A 20,498-nucleotide genomic window follows, 5' to 3' on the forward strand; every position below is an offset into this window, starting at 1 on the left:
AAGCATAGTAGCCTACTACATACAGGTTTATCAGCAGGCTACTTGTTATAATCTTGGTAAATATACGTTCAGAAAAGTTTACTTTTTGCAAATCAAATGCATTATGTTACCGTTCAACTTAAAATGTTGGTTCCTCAAACATTGTTCCTAATATAACAGTAATTCTGGTTCCTGTTTGGAAGGGGCAAAGTCCAGAGTGTGAAGATCACATGTCTCTTTATCTACTCGAACAATATCAAAGTAATGCTCCGCAATTATCTACGACAACTTTGCTTGACAAAACCACTACCATACCATACCAATCTACCATCAGTGAATTTAAACAGATTAACAGTTTAAAAACGAAACTTAAACTCCCCACTCCAACTTTGTCCAGTCACATTTGAGGGCAGCATTAATTCATAAAATGATGCAATAATTTTTAACTTTATTGCCAACAGCATAAAGTTTATATAATAAGCTTAGTAACAGTCTTCTCGAACTAGTTGGTAAATAGGTCACACTAAAACAATTATCTCACCATTACCTAACTTCAGCAAAACTTTGCACAGAGAAAATTGTAAGAAATAAATAGCAATTAAATGAAAACCAATCTTACAAAGCTTATTGTCACTATTGTTGATAATATCTGATCTAGTAGTTCATTTTGACGTTCTAATAATGTTTCTTGTTCCTTTATTACCACCTATTCGACTGCGCCAGAATAATTTCAGATGGAGTGTTTTTATCTTGCACAAACAATCCAAAGAAGCGTAAATATTTCAATGGTAAACAGAAACTTAAATTACACGTCGAAGACTATAAAAACATTATTCCAATTATTAAGCCTAAATATAAAGACTAATTACTCATACATTGAACAATGCAGTTTTGAAAAAATAGCGCTCCTTGTAACATGGAGCTTATTGCAAACCGGTTTAAAGCAGATGGGCGGCGGTTTCTGTCATACGTTAAGAGGTTAAGCAAACCGTTTCGATCATGAAACGTAACTTTTAATTGGAATTCCTTGTTGTGGTACCAATCAAGGTTGCTCTGATAAGTCGGGCGCTACACGTCTAATTAAGTGCACCTTAAATTCTTTCACTTGCTAGTATTAGTTGTATGCCTAGGTTTATTTAATTCGCAAACCACAGTTTGCAACCAGGTTTACAGTTACACGAAGTCGATACCCTGTGCACTAGTGTATTAAACCTTGCTAACAGGTTGTTTATTAGTGTTCTTAAAACGTGGACAATTTGGGCACCATAGCAATAAACAGCGGACACCAAATCAAATTAAAGCCAAGATGAATAATATAATCGTTTTCACAGTTTATTAACAATCTAGCTATTGTGACGTAACCGTCACAATGATGGCTTTGATTACATTACGATGCCCGTATTAGGTTGCAAGTCTTAGAACTTATACATAATACTTACCCTTGGGCAAATTGTGTTTAAAAGTGGTTTTACAAATCTCTTGCTTTTACGCTGCTTTGTCTCCGAGGTGGTTAAACAGGACCTTATCTTTCTCAAACACACCTAGTTTGTTAACAGTGAACTCAGGATGTATGTTCGTATTGACCACGTTTAAAATGTCGGACTATTAGCCCAGACGGTCGAACAAATAAAACAGTTAAAAATTAATATGTGTTTATCTGACCATATGCATGTCATTCCTAGCACAATTACTAATCAGCAATAATCATGTCTTGAGATGAGATTCTTCAGTATCGAGGAATAGCTGTTAACGCCTTCAACTTCACTGTTCATCTCGCTAGATTACAGGAATGACAGATAAGAATATAAAAAGCTCAATACGATGAATTGAGAACAGCTTTTATACATAAAATTTCAGCTAATCACCAAATTGATGACTTTAAAACAAGATTTGCAAGAGTATAAAAACGTGTTGCTCAAAAGAACTTCATTGCACTCAGCGCTGAATTTGAAACATGGAAACAATTTGGTAGCTAAGCGTTATTGCTAAGCTAGTATCTTATTGTAACAAAATGTTGCAAGTAATTCGCAATTGTTTAAAATTTAACTGTTAGTACTGTCCACACTTCTTGGTAACATGTTAAAATAGGCTACAACTCACTTTAAAACAGAACTTTGCGTTAACATTACAGCAAGAATAAAGCAGCAAATTCGATCTGGTATGCAAACCCTTATAATTCCATGTTTAATCAAGCATTAAATCCACAACTACGTGCAATCCACACAATACTTTGTCAATCTCAGTTTAGTGTCATTGCCTCATATTATAATCGAGATAATTGTCAATAATTAACAAGTAAATAGCGACTTATACACGGTTAGGTACTGCCAAAATTAAAAATGACAGAAACAGCAGGAAGGGTTGATAAAAAGTATTAACAAACAAACATACATGTCTAATACTATTTAATTGTAAAAATTAGCAGGTATAGATTCAGACAAACGACATACTCCTTACGTCGAGATCACCTCGTGTTTGATATCGATACGTGCAGAAACAATATTTAGCCATAAAACTTTGGAAAAAACGATTTACGAAAATAACGCTGACCAAAGCCCTTGCAGAACGTTTTAACATATATCCAATCAAGAGCAACATATTGATAATAATAATTATTGATACAGTTAGTTATGAAATCTTGTGAGAATCAGAAGCTTTGTGCTTGCTTATATGGTTTCAGTTTTCACTCTGATATTTCGCCGAATAAAATGGACTACAAATCAGTAAAACAATATGATGGATCTTAATTTTACAATTCATTAAGTACTCTAGGAAGCATTTATGTTTTGTTGTTAACGCAGGAACGTTTGCAGCCCGCTATGTACTGGTTGTTTTAACTTCATTGGTGGAGGTCCTAAAAATTTTTTTCAATTACAACACTGCAAGAAAAAAATGGCAACTCGAAGCAAAAACGCTATTTTAGAAAAAAACAAGATTGAGTTATGAAGCATTTAACATAAACATAAAATGATTAGAACCTATCTCACTTACCTGGCAGACATATCGGGACGAGGTATTCGAAAATTGATTGCAACACCACTTGCCAAGCTAAATAACCAGCGTGAATAAACATTTAGCACTGTTAGTGAAATTGCACTGTCGATAAATCCTTATGAACATTGCGCTAATCTTATTGCTGGTTACGAATGATGTATGTTAATAACGTTGCTTCAGATCCACCTTTGACTTAAAATTGGGCATCCTAATAACTTATTTCTAAAAACATATAAATTATTTGAATAATTACTTCCAGGTACATTGTTACATTCACCTTAAAGTCGAAGTCAAACCCGAGTAGGCCTTCCTAGCAAATTCTTTAAACAAGTCCACCGTAAAGTATTGCCGCACAACAAAAAGCACGAACAAGAAAAAACCTGAAAGTAAAACGCAGTTAAAGTGCTTACAAAAATTTTCATTAAGGGAAGTACCCAGCATGACAAATATAATGGCACAGAACCAATATTTCTGGAGGATCAAGAGGTTTGTTGCCTGAAATTTTACAATGGCACCCGTTTTGCATTCGGTCTGTCTGTCGGTTCGGTTGGTTTTGTAGATTAAAAGACTAATATGCCTTTAACCACAGTGCTGGTCTGAACAGTATTATCACAACAATCTTCTTTTATCGACAAGTGACAACAAAATTAACGACATGAAAATATTGTGTTGTACGGGTGAATTTCACAAGGAAAAAATTCTCTACAGAAATTCCTTGTTACATTTCGATGGTTATTGCAAGGAAAAGTCAAACATCAAAAATTGACAATGCCACCATCATATCGTGTCACACCAATGTTTGATCCAGTTGAGAGCTGCCTGATTTCTTGCCTTCAAAATTATTTTATCGGTGCAATGGGAGCTCATGTCTTCGGTTCTGCCCACTTTCACTTTTGTTCTATTGAGGCGTACCTAGGCCCTTTTGCAAAAGTTTGATCCAGCAAATAAATTTTGGACGGTGCAAGGTGAAGCGTCGTTGGGTGGCTGGTGGTCCATTTCCTAACACTTTTTTTATCCTATCTGGAATGGCTCCAGTTCTTCTACAATGACAAAATTTTCTAGACTTTAGCCGCGTGTTTTATTTGCTTTGGAGAAGTTGATGTCTGAGATCATTGGCCGGTTAATGTCTTCCAATTTTTGCTGTGGTTTCGTCGTGAAGATTAGGTGGAGTTATACAGGTAGCTCTGCATAGGGCCTTGAGTGGGGTAGATTTTGAAGTGCCAGTTATTTTTCGGCATCATTTGTTCTATCTAGCTTTGGCTCTGCTTCGTGAGCATGACAAGATTATGCCCATACTGGTGAGCATTAATCTGAAGTGGAAAATTACAACGCCAGGGCTGTTTATCGCAGAGTCTTTGGGTTTGTTCCACAACTTGAGCTGGCCAATTTTTGTTTTAAGTTTTAGGATATGATCTTTGAAGAAAAATGTTCTGTCGAAGGTTACTCCGAGAAAAATTGGGCAGGTGCCATCAGCAAGCTCTTTTCCGTTCCATGTTAACATGAGACGTAAAACCGAATATAATATATTCGGTTTCTGGCTATTGTTACCTGATAGTTAGTTGTTCAAGTGGAAGTACACACCTGACTTTAGCTGTGGTTTGCGTAAAAGTACAAAACATTTGTATGAAACTGTTGGAACGTTACAAAAAATTCTAATGCTGTAAACATGTTAGTTAGACCAATCAGAAGGCAGCACATCCAGGTGTTGTTTTTCAGAATAAAAATTAATTTTGCAATTGGCGGATTTGAAGGTTCCCGGTCGCATACACTTTAAATGTAAAATAAAAATTGGTAAAAAAAGGCCATTGCTTTAGAAAAGCCGTGTGGCAGTTTGAGGTAGGTAATTTTGTAGGCATTTCATTAAGTTGTAGTTTAATAAGAAAGCATACTAAATCCACATGCAAAGTTTTACGAGCCCCAGACGCTACTTTGGGGGAAATGTGTTTATTATAGCTCTCTCTGCATAATGAAACGAACAATTTAGGTTTTTTATTGTTTGACACATCCTGCATGGCAGTCGATCTTCAAAAAGAAAGTCAACATTTCAAGGCCGCTTATTTACTAAAAGTCACCTGCTGTAACTATAACACCAGCAAAAATAAAAATCTGGTTACATAAGCGAATTCAATAAAGTGTCAGTTTCTAAAAATCAGAAATAGACTTTTTAAACCAACGAGTATTTTTTGAAACCGGTTTAATTGCACTGTCAGGCATACGTAATATTATTTGTCAGCAAAATTCATGGGTCACCATAAAAAATAGCAACTGTATCACAAAGTAGTTTGCAAGAAAAACACGATTTTTTCCATACCTTGCAAAGCGGTTAAGATACTGAAAACATAGGCAATGGCAAGGGACACGTCTTTGTTTGTGGTTTCCAATCCTGTCATTGGGAATGCGATTAACCAAGTTCCTCCAATAGTCACAAAGAGAGTCACCGACAAACCAAAGTTTTTACGAATTTCCGACTGTTGTTTCTAAAATTTAAAATCGCTTTACCTGTAAAAATACTTCACTTTCTACGCAATACTTTACGACAGAGCAAATTCACAGCAAAAATTGTTTTGCGGCTTTAAGCTATGATCAGATAGACCTTTTATAAAAACATGTACGTAAAATTGTTTCTCATAAAAACTCATGCAATGCATGCTTAATCTTACCGAATATAAAGTGGGCCTGCGCCTGCAGAAAACATTTGCCAAAATTACAATGTAAAGGATGAGATTGACGCCTAACATCACAGCAGCAGGAATAATTATCAGATAAAGTTCTTGATCAACACGCAACCAGCACCTAAATGCAAAAAAACTGTAACTACGGTACCTAAAAAGAGATGCTAATAAGTATGGACATAAATAATAACACAGGCCAACAAAAAAATTTTTTTTTCAAAAGGCATGATATGTTAGATCGATTTAGGGGTATATCAGGGGTGCTGAGTCCGAAAATGCCATTACTTTTGCTGAATTGGCTCTAGTTTTTGAGATATTGCTTCTTCCTACATATACCATGAAAAGTTAGAAATGTATGCTAGAGAGTAACATAGGTTAATAAAAAATGAAGCCATGTGAAGCAGCTATTCAGTTTTGCCCAATTGTTGAGTTGTTTGGCACAAATTGCTTTCTTGGGAGGTAAATAAGGCCTTAGATTAGTTTATATCATCTCCCATCAAGCACTAACGGTCGCTGGTCCTGAAGAAACTTTCTTATATTGAGCATAACTGTGAGATATGCGTTGATTTGAAAATGGTCAACTTTCTCTTAAGACAACAAGGCGGCCACACCAAGTATCCCTGCTTTATTCGTTATTGGGATAGTCGAGCCACCGATCAACACTGGATTAAAAAGGAACGGCCCATACGTGAACAGCTTGTGCACGGAGATAAAAACATTGTAAACGAACCTTTGGTCTGTCGTGATCGCATCATTTTACCCCCATTGCACATCAAATTGGGTTTGATGAAACAATTTTTCAAGGCCTTAGATAAAGATGGTGCTTGTTTTGATTACCTGTGCAAAGTATTTCCTGGTCGCAGTATTGAAAAGCTGAAAGCAGGAATTTTTGATGAGGCACAAATAGGAAAATTAATTAAAGATCAAGTTTTTCTATCCATTCAGTCACTCGGATCGTTTCCCTGAAAACCTCGGAAATATGAGTGAAGAACAAGGTGAAAGGTTTCACCAAGATATCAAATTAATGGAAGAGAGATATCAAGGTAGATGGGATACTCACATCTCACATGATGGCAGATTACTGCTGGTGCCTAATGCGAAGCTGTCCACATCAAGACTACAGGCGAAAGTCGTACAAGAGAACTTTCCTGCAGATGACTTCAAGCTAATTTGAGTAAATAACTAGAATGCATCTAAGAACTTCACTAATACACATCCTGAGATGGGTATATTTCTTTGTAAAGTGAAATGAATTTGACTACTCCGTGGTAAATGAAAAAAATTGATTGCTTGTTCATTTTGTCTGTTTTTACAAATTGTCGTCTTTCTTGTGTTGGCTTAGGCATGCTTGGTTTGTTATTACCAAATTGCTGCTATTTATTGTTCAATTCAAGCAAGTTTTAATGTGGTATTGGAAGCTTAGTCTCACAAATTGCAACAGGAGAATCTGATGAAAATACGAATAAATGGGGCATTTTTTGTGTTGAATATATGGAAAAAAATAGATTTATGCAGCACTTCTTCATTTAGCTAATCTCATTGTGATTTTAGCTTTTGCTCATTCTTGTGGTTTTAGTGCAGACAGACTTACTACAACATTTAATATAGGCTGTTCCTAAAGATAAAACGCAACCTAGTTTCAAATTTACAAGGTACCAAAAATATCGAAATTCGCTAATATCTTAAAAACTAGAGCCAATTTGCAAAAACTAATGGCATTTTCGAGCTCAGCGCCCCTGATATACTCTAAAATCGTTCTTACCTTCCATGCCAAAATTTTTTTGTTGGCCAGTGTAATCAACAGTATAAAGTTTATGAAAAATTTTATACAATTAAAACAACATTAATGGGAATTACTCGGCATCATTTCTTGTGTAGTTGTTTATGTCAACACCAGCGACTACAGCAACAAAGATTGCAGGCATCAGCCATCCCCATAAAATGGAAGGAATAATCACCATTAAATTGGTTAGCTCGGTACGGGTATACAGTGGCTGAAAATAAAATGTAACACAGGTCAAATGTATGTCTGTGGACTCAGATTTAACCAAACCAGGTCACCAACGTGAACGACTGCAACGTAAATGTTCACTCCTTCCACCATCATCCAAGCTAATGAAGCAAGCAAAGAAAAATGAATTATCACCGCTACCACCATGCACCATGTTGTTGATGTCTGCAAAAACGACTGTTCGCTTAAAATCAAAGAGATATTTAGAACCAACAAAGCCATGGCAAGATTGACCAACAAAAAGGCTGAGCGAAATTTTTTAGCAGACCGCATTTTCCTGACAAAATATATTAAAGCCAATTTGACAGATGTATAAATAAATTTTACATATAGGCTAACTAACTAACTACTTGGCATATTCGGTGAGATTAACAGAACACGCTGCTTTGAAAATTTACACAACCTACTTTACAAACGCATATGCTCCCAACAAGGAAACCAAACTAAAGATTGAAACAGAAGATCCAATAATTGTTATGAGATCAAGTTCCAATGTATTTACCGAGGTTGTGGACTGCAAAGAAAAACAACAAAATTGAAATCAAAAGCTCATTTTAATAAAATGCATTAAATTTGATTAGTCATTGCACTTACAAACAATGTGGCAAAATTTGTGAGATGGTTGAATTGACATTCAGCAGACTCAGCGGTGATATTTTGTTTAAGCAAACCCTCAACCGACCAAAACCCACTACCTGTCTCATTCCAAAACACGCACTTGCCTTCAAGGTTCTTATCTGACGTCACAATCTATGAAATCAAGTTAAGTACAAATTATATTTTAATTCGAGTGATTTTGGCAATAACATAAACAACTTGAACATCAAATACATGAAACAATTCGTAAAATACAGAAATTTGTTTTTGCCAATATTTTGTTTAACCATTTGGGTTAGCTTCGTCAGGCATAACTTAACACAACTTGAAATAATAATAACACAACTTCACATAACTTGAATTTGGACAAGATCATAGCCAAAACAACACTTACTGAAGTAAACGAAAATCGCATCATTACGGGTTCAATGAGATCTGCAATTGCCCTTGTAGCGTTAACTACTGTAGCTGATAAGACAACTTCTGAACCAATAAAATTATTGGTTAACGAAGATGTTTCACTTGTGGAGGTGACTCGAAGAAGCTTGTCATCGGGAAATGCATAGAAGCTGACTCGATTATCTGCAGAAGGTAAAAGTAGTTTATATTTTAAGTAGTTGCCAGATTTTTCAATAAACATATATTTTTTTATTGCATGAAAACAAGCAATATGAAACAAATTTATATACAAATGAAAGAGAACAAGTATTTAAAGACACAAAAAGTCTTATAGCTTTACACATTTTGACATTTATAACATATTTACCGTTCGAAGACAGCGAGTTTGCAACAGCACATTTAAACCTTATAATCAGTTTATGGAGGAAAATTCGTTCCAAAGTGGGGAATAAAATGAAAAAATTTTGAATGTTTATACCTGAGCCTTGTTGACGGGCACTTGGTGGTACTTTAATGTAAGATGATGCAGTTTTACTAGATTCATTGATAAAAGTACTCAGCTGATCTGATCTGAAACCCAGTTCATCTGGTATCGAAAAGGATGTAAATTGATACCCAATGTCAGATTCTGCATCTACATTTTGACAACAAAAATGACAAAACATATCACACCCATATGTTTTAACTTAGGTATGGATTAAAAACAGATGTTACCACCATCAATAGATGTTACCAACATACAACTGGAATACGAAGTTTTGATTTATTTGCCTTGAAGGGTTGGCTGCACCACTGCAATGGCAACTGTGCTGCTGACTTCTTCATATTCTTCACCATCACTCAATTCAATTTTTTCTCCGACCGAGTCCAGAGTTGAGATTAAGCTATTACAATATAATATGTGCTAAAATATTTATGAAATAAATATTTGCTTACTATCCAAATAAGGGAAAATGCACCACTTTACTTTTCCGCTTGACCACTCAGTTGAAGTTCTTCCTCAGGGACACTGAGTAAATTACCTACTGTAGCCACAACTGCAGATGAAGTCTGGAATAAAACAAAAAGAACTGTTTGTAGAAAAATTGTGAATACCAATTGTGAAATGAGCACATATTATTCAACTCTTCGTCGCCACATTTTGATCCAGTGTTTCTGCATCAACAACGTTGTTTAAAGCTTCCACAGTTGATGAAACATCATCTGACGTCAAATTGCCTGGATCTGATGTCAGAATTTCAAGGGTATCAGCTGCCTCTTGACGTTCTTCCGTAGAATTGAATGTTGCATTTATGAAACTCTGAAAATATACTTGGTTTAGAAATACCAGTTACCGTATATACTCGATAGTAAGTTGCGGCTTATAAAGTATTTTGTATCATCACTTTGTCACTTACAATCGAATAAATACTGTAGTGTATTTGCGAAGTAAAATTGTACCTCAGCTGCGGTGTTACATGATGAAAGCCATTTTGGTTGAAGCCAAGTGCCTTCTATACTGCATGATGCTGTTCCATAGGGTTTTCCAGCTGTCAAACCACGAAGTATTTTATATAGGTTACCAATTGTGTCTAAATTTACATAAGTAATAAAAAACAATTACCGTTTGAAGTATCCTCGGGACATTTATCAATGGAAGAAGATTGATATCCAGCTTGAGTATCGGGAAATGTAACTTTTATTTCATCTTCGTTGTTTGGATAATCCAAAGTTTGTGTTGTACAGAACACTAAAATACCAAAAAATGCAATTATTACTAGGCTACATAGTACTAAACTCTTGCTTTGCAAATAACAAATTTTCATTTTGTATCAAGTACAAATATACTTCAATATCATCTGTGAATGGGTGAATGAAAGTTACTGACCACTTTGCTATGGCTAAACAATCCATATTGGTACTGTCTAAATCAGGGTGGTCCACGACTGCGAGAATGAAGGGCCACTTTATGGTTTGACAAGAGAAGCGAGACACAAATAAGCGAAAATCCAGCGTTAGCAAAGTACTGAGTTTACTATTATAATCGACTTGATGTTTGCTGCACGACTAATAACGCAATTCTTGATACTTTCTACTTGTTTGCGACTGTACTTGCAACAAAAGGTTAAAATTATCGCAAGTATGTATCGTCACACAATATTGTGTTAGCCGTAAAAAGGCTTCATCACCTCTTAATAATCACATATTGAGTTGCTCCTCAATGATGTGCGACTTATATTAGGCTGTGGTTAATGCAACCTATTTAAATAAAACGTACGTGTATTTTAACAACTGCGGATTTTGCACTGGAAAATACAGCGTACCAAAACTTCAGAAATATTTGCGAGCCGCACAAAATCTGTCCGAGGGCCAAGTGTGGCCTGCATGCCAAGGTTTGGACCACCCTGGTCTAAATCACAAAGTTATACCATACATGGCTTCACAAAAAATGTAAATGCCAAATGCCCTTAGCGATAACTTACAAGGACTGCACTTGCCATTTGTTGGTTTATATCCAATGAAACACTTACACACGCAGTCACCCATCTCGTCATGATGACAGCTTTCGCAACCTGCACAACTGGAAATGCATGGAGCTTTGTATGCAAAATAAAAGAGTATAAAATTACACAAATAACTTTAAGAGCAATTTCCATGGAATCATTAGAACATAGTTAGCAATAAAAACAACATTGCTATAAAATGATGAACTTGCCAGAGGTGGAGGCGCTTGTGGCATGAAAAGAAGCGGTTGAATCTACAGTAGTATATATGGATTTCAATTCTTATGAATCATACAACTATAGCATGATTTTTGTACATACCTGTAGATCCAGGGGATGATGTTTTGAAATCACTTGTTGAAGTATCTAAAATAAAAAATGATCAGGTAATAATAAAATCATTACTAGGTTTTGTTGTGGAAAACGCCTCCAAATATTACAATGTCATGTCACAATGTTTCGACTTGGTCGCAATTAGTGTCCACAATCCCAGAAAAAGTTGATCAGAATATCTACACATGGAATAAATTAAGCAAATGACTGCAGTTATCAGGACGTATTTCTTGCGTATGTGTAAAAAGATTTCAGCAAAAAACTTTATAAAAGCTAATTTTAAATAAAACAAAAATACCTAATCACGAATTATATTAACATATAAACTTGTTAGCGGGTTATTGCTCATTTAAATCTTCTATAGAAAAGAAACTTACAAACCATTGTTACCCAAAAGTGACACATGCTTACTAATTGCAGTTGTAGTGCACAAATCAGGTAAAAGTATTTAAAAAAACATTATAATTTTATGTGTGTTTAACGCTACAGTAGTAAAATGTGTAAATACTGATTCTGTACCCTCTCCAGATCCAAATGAACTTCCTTCTCCAAATAATTCTGTTTCTGGTTTTAGCGCTTGCGATTTTTCTGTATTTAAAACAAAACAATTGGATTGCTAGAAACTCAAAAGCCAACATTTTTTTTGAATAAAATTCAACAATATACCAGGATACCGATCACCAAATTCACCCTTTACTATAGGGAGATCCTGAATCTCACAATTTTATTGCAATAAAATAAATTTTATTCCTGAGTTAAACCAACTAATTTCCAAAAGAATTGGCCTGTTTGTTATTTGCTTACAGACAATTGAAATGGCGAATGCGGATCTAAAATAAAAAGTGTCATTTTTGCCTAGAATATAAAGTACAGTATATGACATTATAGGTAATCATGTTTTCATCAGCTAAAAACACAGTATAGTGTTTACTGAAAAACATTGGGCCTATATTTAATTTAGAGCAATAATTCCTACGAATGATTAATCAATAGGCATACCTTGTATTTAATTTCTATTTTGTGTCCAGATTTGTCCGACTACAGTACACAAATTAATTTCTACTGAACGGTTTTCATTCAAACTGCTGAACTGAATTGCTTTTCAGAGTAGTAATGAATAGATTAAATGAACAATAATATTATATTTAAATAGATTTAAAAATAAATCCTCTACTTCAGTCATTTTTTCCAAAGATTCAACTTGACTTGAGTAGCTTTCCAAAAAGTACACAAATGACTCAATTTGACTTGAGTCGGTTCGCTTTGATTACGTTTTGGTGTTGAGTTAAAACAAATCTTTATTTATGGTCCGACTTGACTCAAGTCTTCTTAACCAAAAACTCGGCTTTAATCGAGTCATTTATACCAAAAGACTCCATTTGACTTGTGCGTTAAAAGGTAAATTACTTGACTTGCGACTTGAATTTGATGATTTAGTTACTACTGGCTACTTTTATGTAATTGTCTAACCATAACAATAGAAAAATAAAATTTGTTTCTAGTTGTGGTTTCAGTCCACTATATTGCTAATATTATTCAATAGCAAAATATAGCATAGGCCTACACCAGAGGTCGGCAACCTTTAGCATTAAAAGAGCCAATGTTCCCAAGTTTATTTAAATTAAGACCTATTCGGAGCCATAACATGTAACTGTCGAGTTGGCCACTAAAACAAAAGGTAATTATAGCCTACACTTCATGCAGAATTTCTTAAAATTTTTGCTTTGTACATGCGAATATTCTGTAATTTCAACAAACAAAACCCGACTATTAAACACAACACTTTTAAATAATCATTTATTCCACCCAGCTAATGCGATATTTGCTTCTGAATTTCACTGCACAGCACATCTACATTAGCTTGATAAGATGACACTTTGAGTTTCATCTGGGACTGCAAGCTCTCATCTGTTAGGCGTGAGCGTTGTTCATTTTTTAAGTAATTCATGACCGAAAAGCTTTGTTCGCATAAATATGTTGATCCAAATATCGACAGAACTCCAAATGCATATTTTTTCATGTTCATGTAAGAGTCAGGTATGGCATTCCACGTATCGAACACGAGCTTGTCTGGTTTTTGAAGCTTTTCAAGGTCACTCCATTTGTGGTTTTGACGAAGCGTGGCCTTACATATTTAAGATACTTACCTTACAGATTTACATATTTAACAAAGAGTATCTGACACTTTTAAACTGTTTACAAAATGCTACAGGCTACTACACACTGCATCGTGACACTGCCAGGTATAAGATAATGCTAACATTAATTGTGCGGTAAACACGTAACAATATGCTCTTTATCGTTTCACAGAGGGGGGCGGGCAAATCAGAATCTGTCCGCATACATGCATTGTAAGCCGTGATGAGCCGCCATTATTCCAAACAGTCCTGAAGGGTTTTTTTTCTTAGCAAGATAAAAGCATTAAATCTTAATGAAAAAACATACTAAACGGATTTGTAAGTCATAATTTTCAACAAAACTAGTTTAAACTATAGAGTCGTTATTAATTTACAACAAATTTTTTTGTATTGCCCAAGCTCGCAGTGTTTAAAGTCACGGGAGCCAGAGCAGAGGGCTGAAAGAGCCGCATGCGGCTCCGGAGCCGCAGGTTGCCGACCTCTGGCCTACACCATTTAATCGATTTCGCAGTCAATGATATTATTGATAATAAAACACTTTTGCTTTCATATGACATTAATATTGGCCTATCATCTTAGCTAGTTTATTTGTTAACATGTCAATTCAAACATCCTTGTTATTAGTTAGGATTTGCTCTAGTTTTTACGTCGTTTTTTACTTAAACTTACTCTTTACTTTATATATGAAAAAAGCATAGTAGCCTACTACATACAGGTTTATCAACAGGCTACTTGTTATAATCTTGGTAAAAATACGTTCAGGAAAGTTTACCTTTTGCAAATCATATGCATTATGTTACCGTTCAACTTAAAATGTTGGTTCCTCAAACATTGTTCCTAATATAACTAATTCTGGTTCCTGTTTGGAAGGGGCAAAGTCCGGAGTGTGAAGATCACATGTCTCTTTATCTACTCGATCAATATCAAAGTAATGCTCCGCAATTATCTACGACAACTTTGCTTGACAAAACCACTACCATACCATACCAATCTACCATCAGTAAATTTAAACAGATTAACAGTTTAAAAACGAAACTTAAACTCCCAACTCCAACTTTGTCCAGTCACATTTGAGACCATTAGGCCTAATTCATAAAATGATGCAATAATTTTTAACTTTATTGCCAACAGCATAAAGTTTATATAATAAGCTTATTAACAGTCTTCTCGAACTAGTTGGTAAATAGGTCATACTAAAACAATTATCCCACCATTACCTAACTTCAGCAAAACTTTGCACAGAGAAATAAATAAATGAAATATAATGAAAAATATGAAACAAATAAATGAAACCCAAAATTTTACAAAGCTTATTGTCACCATTGTTGATAATATCTGATCTAGTAGTTCATTTTGACGTTCTAATAATGTTTTTTGCTCCTTTCTTACCACCTCTTCGACTGAGCCAGAATAATTTCAGATGGAGTGTTTTTATCTTGCACAAACAATCCAAAGAAGCGTAAATATTTAAATGGTAAACAGAAACTTAAACTACACGTCGAAGACTATAAAAACATTATTCCAATTATTAAGCCTAAATATAAAGACTAATTACTCATACATTGAACAATGCAGTTTTGAAAAAATAGCGCTCCTTGTAAATTTGGAGCATATTGCAAACCGGTTTAAAGCAGATCGGCGGCGGTTTCTGTCATACGTTAAAAGGTTAAGTAAACCGTTTCGATCATGAAACGTAACTTTGAATTGGAGGTTTACGGTTACACGAATTCGATAACGCGTGCGCTAGTGTATTAGACATAAAAACTAGCTTTCGGAATAACAACTATTTTGACACTCATGACACAACTCACCTGTTGTCATTGAGGATGAAGCAGCACTTTCGTCGCTAAGCACATCCCCGGCGTCATCCTCACGACCTTCATCGATTACCACAGCTGCCACTCCGATAGTGTGCACAGTGTTTGCTGACAAATTTTTGATCTTTAGACTTTTTTCTAGAGCACTTTCTTCCGCCGTTTCTAAAACCTCGGTTGAGCCCATCTCATCAGTGTAATAGATGAGATGTTTTGTTGTCATAGATTTAATGTCCAAGTGTTTCCGATCAACTTCCAACGAGCTTGTCCTCACGTGCGATACTGCAACGTTGGTCGGTTTCTTAGGACCTAAACGTACAACAAAAGCATCTAGATCGAAATCATCATCCAGTGCATTTTAGTAATGTTAACTTTATATTATTCATTTAGCTCCTTCATCCAAATGTGACCAACTAACAGTGGCAAACATATTACAAAGTTGCGGTACACAAAGTAAATACCGTAGAGTAGGGCCATTCGAAACATACAAGCGATTTTAAACAAAGTTATGGAAAAATATTGTTTTTAATTTGACTCATTTGTATTACGTAACTAAAAGATAATGGAAAAGGAATTTAGATGTCTAAACTAGTGGGCCATGAAACAAAAATAGTTGGTAAAGTGGGCTGCGAATTAAAAACAGTTAAGAAGCAATGGTAAAGAATAATTTCCTTTGATTGTAATGTAGGTCGCTTTATTAACAAGAGTTTACCGTAACTATTTATTTAAGAATATTAATTACTAAAACTGAACTTTTTAAACTACAAATAAAAGTAACACAATTTCCCTATAACATAGCAGTAGCTTATAACAGATTTATCTCAAACACAGTAGCTGTAGTGTAGTAGCTCAAAACATTAAAAAACACCAATGTACCAACTAGTATACTAGTTCTTTTTATGGTCCAATCATCTGTGGCTACCCAAACAGGACTAGAAACACTTTCCGCTGTAGATGACACAATCGCTACAACTGTGATGCTGTATTCAGTATTTGCCTCCACATTGGTGTGGATAACCAAAGATGTTTCTGTAGCATCTGTAGTTTCTCTGAATCCACCTCCACTACCTTCATCCATTGGAGAATAATCAACTCGATACTTTGTAGTTGCTCCTTTATCCAAATGTGTCCAACTAACATTGAACTGGCTTGAACGAATGTTTGATATTGAGGCAATTTCTGGGGCTATTGGAGCTGAAATAGGAAAACAGATAGCCTAAATAAACACCAGGATAATTGGCTAAATCCTTTTACTAAAGCAAACCGTTAAGCTGGTAAAAATCAGTCATTTGTTACTTTACCGCTCAGCGATATCTCTGTTTGATTTCAATGTGACATGGAACAAATCACGCCTTGGCTAAAGCATATTAAAACCATGTCAACTGCAAATTTAGACCCTTGAGTTACCGTCGCAATTTTTTGAGTGGCAAGATTTTTTCAATCGCCTATACTTAACAATTGAAATTGTCGATCCATTTTGATTCTTATTTTTAATTACAAAAGTTCTGGGCATTAGATTGTATAAATTTCGCTCAGGTGAGTTACATATGGATTCCTTTACGCAGTAGAAAAAAAAATGAAAATATGTCTAATAGTTCTTATTTTAAAGTGGTTTGAATCCTACGCACTGGACTTGTTCGATATGACGTCTAGATACTTCAGGTCAGCGAAACATGCGACGTAAAATGGGTATGAGTTTGCGTATTATCTGCAGCGCGTTACATCTTAGACTAGTTTTGTTTTACATGTCAAGTAAACTTTAAAATAATCAACTAGAAGTAAATACAAACCGAACTAGTAGTTGGCCAGCCAACTTCAATTCAGATCGAAATACAGTATCAAAGCGGATGTGGTAAAGGTGATAAATCTTCCTAATCGCGACCGGTTCAATACGCAGTAAGACGTAGTAGTCGCAAAAAATCACCAGGCAAGCCATTCGGCGGTTGCAATCAGTCGAATCACTAACATTTTACATTCACTAATTTTGCTATTCTTGCACTTTTCAGAAGTATTTGCAATACCGGTAAAATGCAAATCATGCTGCAAAAAAATCATGTCGGCTTGCAAGAAAAGATTTCTTATGATTTTAAAATCTCTTCGTCGTTCTTGTAAAAGCTTTCTGTTTGGCTCAAATATATACTTATGGAGAAAAGTCCAACAATAACACGTTCACAATTTAATTTGCATTGTTGTTGGCCTAGCAGCGCAACGTTGTGAGCATTGACTTCTCTACTTTAAGCTTAGAATTTTGAAGGGTTTGAACGATTAAACTATCGAACACATTTATCAGGGTTTAAGTAAATTTATATGTCAAACATTGTAAAAGGTTTACTTAAGATAATTTTTGATAAGGAAAACGCTTACCACAGAGCGGGACAAACGGATTGACCGAAAGACTGTAGGGCTCGTAACAACAGGAAATAGCATGCAAATCGTTATGTTTTCTAAGTTAATGCAGAGAACAAACCGAAGCTTGGACAACACTGCCCGATTTACTGTAGGTCTATATTGTTTGGTTAAGCACTGTTTTTGTAACATGGTTATCTCACAAAACGTTACACGAAAACACCATTTAAAACTTTTAGTTTCAAAACTGTTGATTACTTTACTGTTACAATTCTTATATGACGTTTTTCTCCACCTTGCTTGCAATCTAAAAAAGATATCAGACAATTGATTGGTGTGGGCTAAAACATGTGCCGATTTGACGAAGCCCAGTATACCATAATTGGAAGAAGATCATATTTAAAGCAGTGTTTTCCAATCGAGGTGCCACAAGATTTCAGACTAAACAAAGAATTTACCGTGTAATGCTTAATCACTGTAACAATTTTGTTTTTTTTAAAACCCCGAAGTCAACTTTTGTACATTACTGTTGCTGGTAACCAGCTTGTTCTTGTTCATAAACTACGCAAAAACAAAAGATGGTAAGCAAATTAGGGTGCCACGAAAGTGTTTTTATTGAGAATGATGCCACAGACTAAAAAAGGGTTGGGAATCCCATGCTTTCGAGTACTCTAACCCATGATATGTGGAAAGTAAAATATCAACAAAGCAAACACCCAACGATAATTATTAATAAAACCGCATCTACAAAGGCTTAACAATCCCTAAAAATATACAATATAAATGTTACCATATTTTTAGATGGAAATGTGAAAAACCACCATTAAAAAATGTGATGAATCCTAACTTGGAGAAGAAAATTACTAATTTGAAATCACCAAACATTATTTCTCAAAACAAAATCAAAGAACACCAATTCGCGAAGCGCTGTAACACAATAAAATGAATTTACTTACTGTCAGCGTAAATTTGTACCAACTTTGTAGCAAATAAGAAGCCAATCAGAGATAATTGCTTGGGAATAATCACTTGACATTCCATTATAGAAATGCCTCGTTTATATTATAAACTTTGTAAGCTACCCTTTCTTGCCGTGTTCTGTACTGTTCAAGCTACTGTAGGCTACATCATCTCTTAGATACCATCATTGCAAACTTACCGGTAAATCATTAATTAACTGTTGAGCTAACGTGTTGCCTATGAGGTCATCACATTTTTTAAACCGATGTAGTAGTGATTGGATTTTCCAAAAAAAATATGTCGATTTGATGTGCAAGCGAATAAAAACATGGACTTTTTCCTATACTGTACATGAGGCACAAACATAGCTAAAATTGATTTTAAACATTTGACTTTTGTACAGAAAAATGTCCTCAAATCTGACAATATAGTTGTTCTAATACCATGATTAGCTTCTAGGAGAGCACAATCTGACGCTGTGATAATAGTATCATAAAAGATTGGCAAACAGGAGAGGGACAAAAAATCAAAGCCGGTTGCTCCAGCATACGCCATACGCCAATGCACGGGAACAATTGACAAAACCAAAAAATCTTTATACGGGCATGAAAATAATAATGATAATAACTTGCTATGAACAACTAGCACGGCAACTAGATCACGGTATAGAAAGAAGCTACAGCAGCCGTGATCAATGCGATGCTTATCAAACTGCATGCTAACAGTGCTACATCTAATTTTGACATCATGTTATATTAAAAAACATTACCTCAAACTCCATAGGCAATACTACTCTTGTTTGCTCTCAACACTTTGCTAGCAAATATTTCCAAAATATCACTTCCAGTTATCTTGGTTAAGTTTTAAAGGTGTTTTTTCTAAATACTTAATACGAAGTATCGCAAAGCCGGAAATTACTTTAGGAACACGTTACACTTGCTTACGTAATAAACATAGGTTTATATATAAGTAATCTGTCTGCCAATTAAACACGGCCGTTAACTTTATATATTTATTTCCTATTTATTTCAAAGCAATTGTTTCAGCTAAGCTGTATCTGTTTCCAACGTCAAATTGTATTTATATTTTCTTTAAAGATCGAAGCTAGGCCTATCTTATTATAATATAGTATAGTGTACTATACACCATGGTCCGATGAAACTTAAGTTCTAAATGTTTCAATCCTTAAAAGCAAAAGTCGACCTAATGGTTACTTTTATAACAGGTAGAAGATCCGCGGTTTGGGTTTGCTTTAATTTATTTGTACGAACTATATAGTGAATACATTTGCATTTTGCTTGTCTTATCAGGGACCTATATAAAGTATCATATAAACATTAAGTTCATGATGCCCATCACTTAAAAACCTTGTGGTTTGTAGAACCAAGACAAAAAAAATTACGTTTTATCACAGATTTACGTAAATGTAGCTAAAATATTGAACATGGTAAGCTTTTTTGTTGTTATCTTTGATAAAACGCTTTACCATGCGGTCAGGCAAAGCTCAGAGTTCTACTAAAAATAACAAAGTATGATAAAATAGATGAAAATTTAAATGAATATCAAAGATGCATACAAGACCGATCAAAGACCGATACAAGTCAACAACATAACCGTCAAAACACAGATTGCCATTATTACCATACTTAAACTGTTAAATTGCATTAATAAACATTAAGAAAATCAAAATATTAATCCAATTACTTACAAGCAAGGTAATTTCTCATTTGAAATGAACGCGCTACGTTACAGCGCAAATATTCGCCAATGGT

General features: G+C 34.9%; 1 protein-coding gene across 5 annotated transcripts; it reads right to left on the reverse strand.

Annotated features, from left to right (window-relative positions):
- Positions 1–1,295: 1,295 nt before the first annotated feature.
- On the reverse strand, positions 1,296–18,898 carry LOC143469823 (adhesion G-protein coupled receptor G7-like). 5 transcript variants are annotated; one of them, XM_076967669.1, is made up of 23 exons: positions 18,723–18,898; positions 16,309–16,614; positions 15,418–15,729; positions 11,988–12,056; positions 11,457–11,501; positions 11,348–11,389; positions 11,115–11,228; positions 10,256–10,381; positions 10,093–10,181; positions 9,791–9,952; positions 9,620–9,702; positions 9,424–9,536; positions 9,131–9,286; positions 8,648–8,835; positions 8,251–8,406; positions 8,064–8,170; positions 7,711–7,933; positions 7,503–7,639; positions 5,634–5,766; positions 5,285–5,450; positions 3,251–3,353; positions 2,971–3,027; positions 1,296–2,833 (listed from the first exon to the last, which is right to left on the reverse strand). In XM_076967669.1, the coding sequence occupies exons 1-23, from the start codon at positions 18,805–18,807 to the stop codon at positions 2,797–2,799; spliced, it is 3,009 nt and encodes a 1,002-aa protein (XP_076823784.1). In that variant the 5' UTR covers positions 18,808–18,898; the 3' UTR covers positions 1,296–2,796. The 5 variants fall into 5 exon arrangements, with proteins under 5 accessions (XP_076823784.1, XP_076823793.1, XP_076823776.1 ...); XM_076967661.1 differs by having other exon boundaries at positions 1,298–2,833; positions 16,297–16,614; XM_076967688.1 differs by lacking the exon at positions 18,723–18,898 and adding an exon at positions 17,211–17,521 and having other exon boundaries at positions 1,298–2,833; positions 16,297–16,614.
- Positions 18,899–20,498: the final 1,600 nt, after the last annotated feature.

The sequence above is a fragment of the Clavelina lepadiformis genome, chromosome 1 (assembly GCF_947623445.1).
Source record: "Clavelina lepadiformis chromosome 1, kaClaLepa1.1, whole genome shotgun sequence".
Classification (NCBI taxonomy): domain Eukaryota; kingdom Metazoa; phylum Chordata; class Ascidiacea; order Aplousobranchia; family Clavelinidae; genus Clavelina; species Clavelina lepadiformis.

What these genes read in the sequence shown, in the direction of transcription:
- LOC143469823 (XM_076967661.1), bottom strand. Translation starts at nt 18,807, where the DNA reads ATGGAATGTCAAGTGATTATTCCCAAGCAATTATCTCTGATTGGCTTC. An exon ending in CTGAGTGGTCAAGCGGAAAA is followed by an intron (nt 9,537 to 9,619) that starts GTAAAGTGGTGC and finishes ATATTGTAATAG; the next exon opens with CTTAATCTCAACTCTGGACT. An exon ending in TACACAAGAAATGATGCCGA is followed by an intron (nt 5,767 to 7,502) that starts GTAATTCCCATT and finishes TTTTGCATTTAG; the next exon opens with GTGCTGGTTGCGTGTTGATC.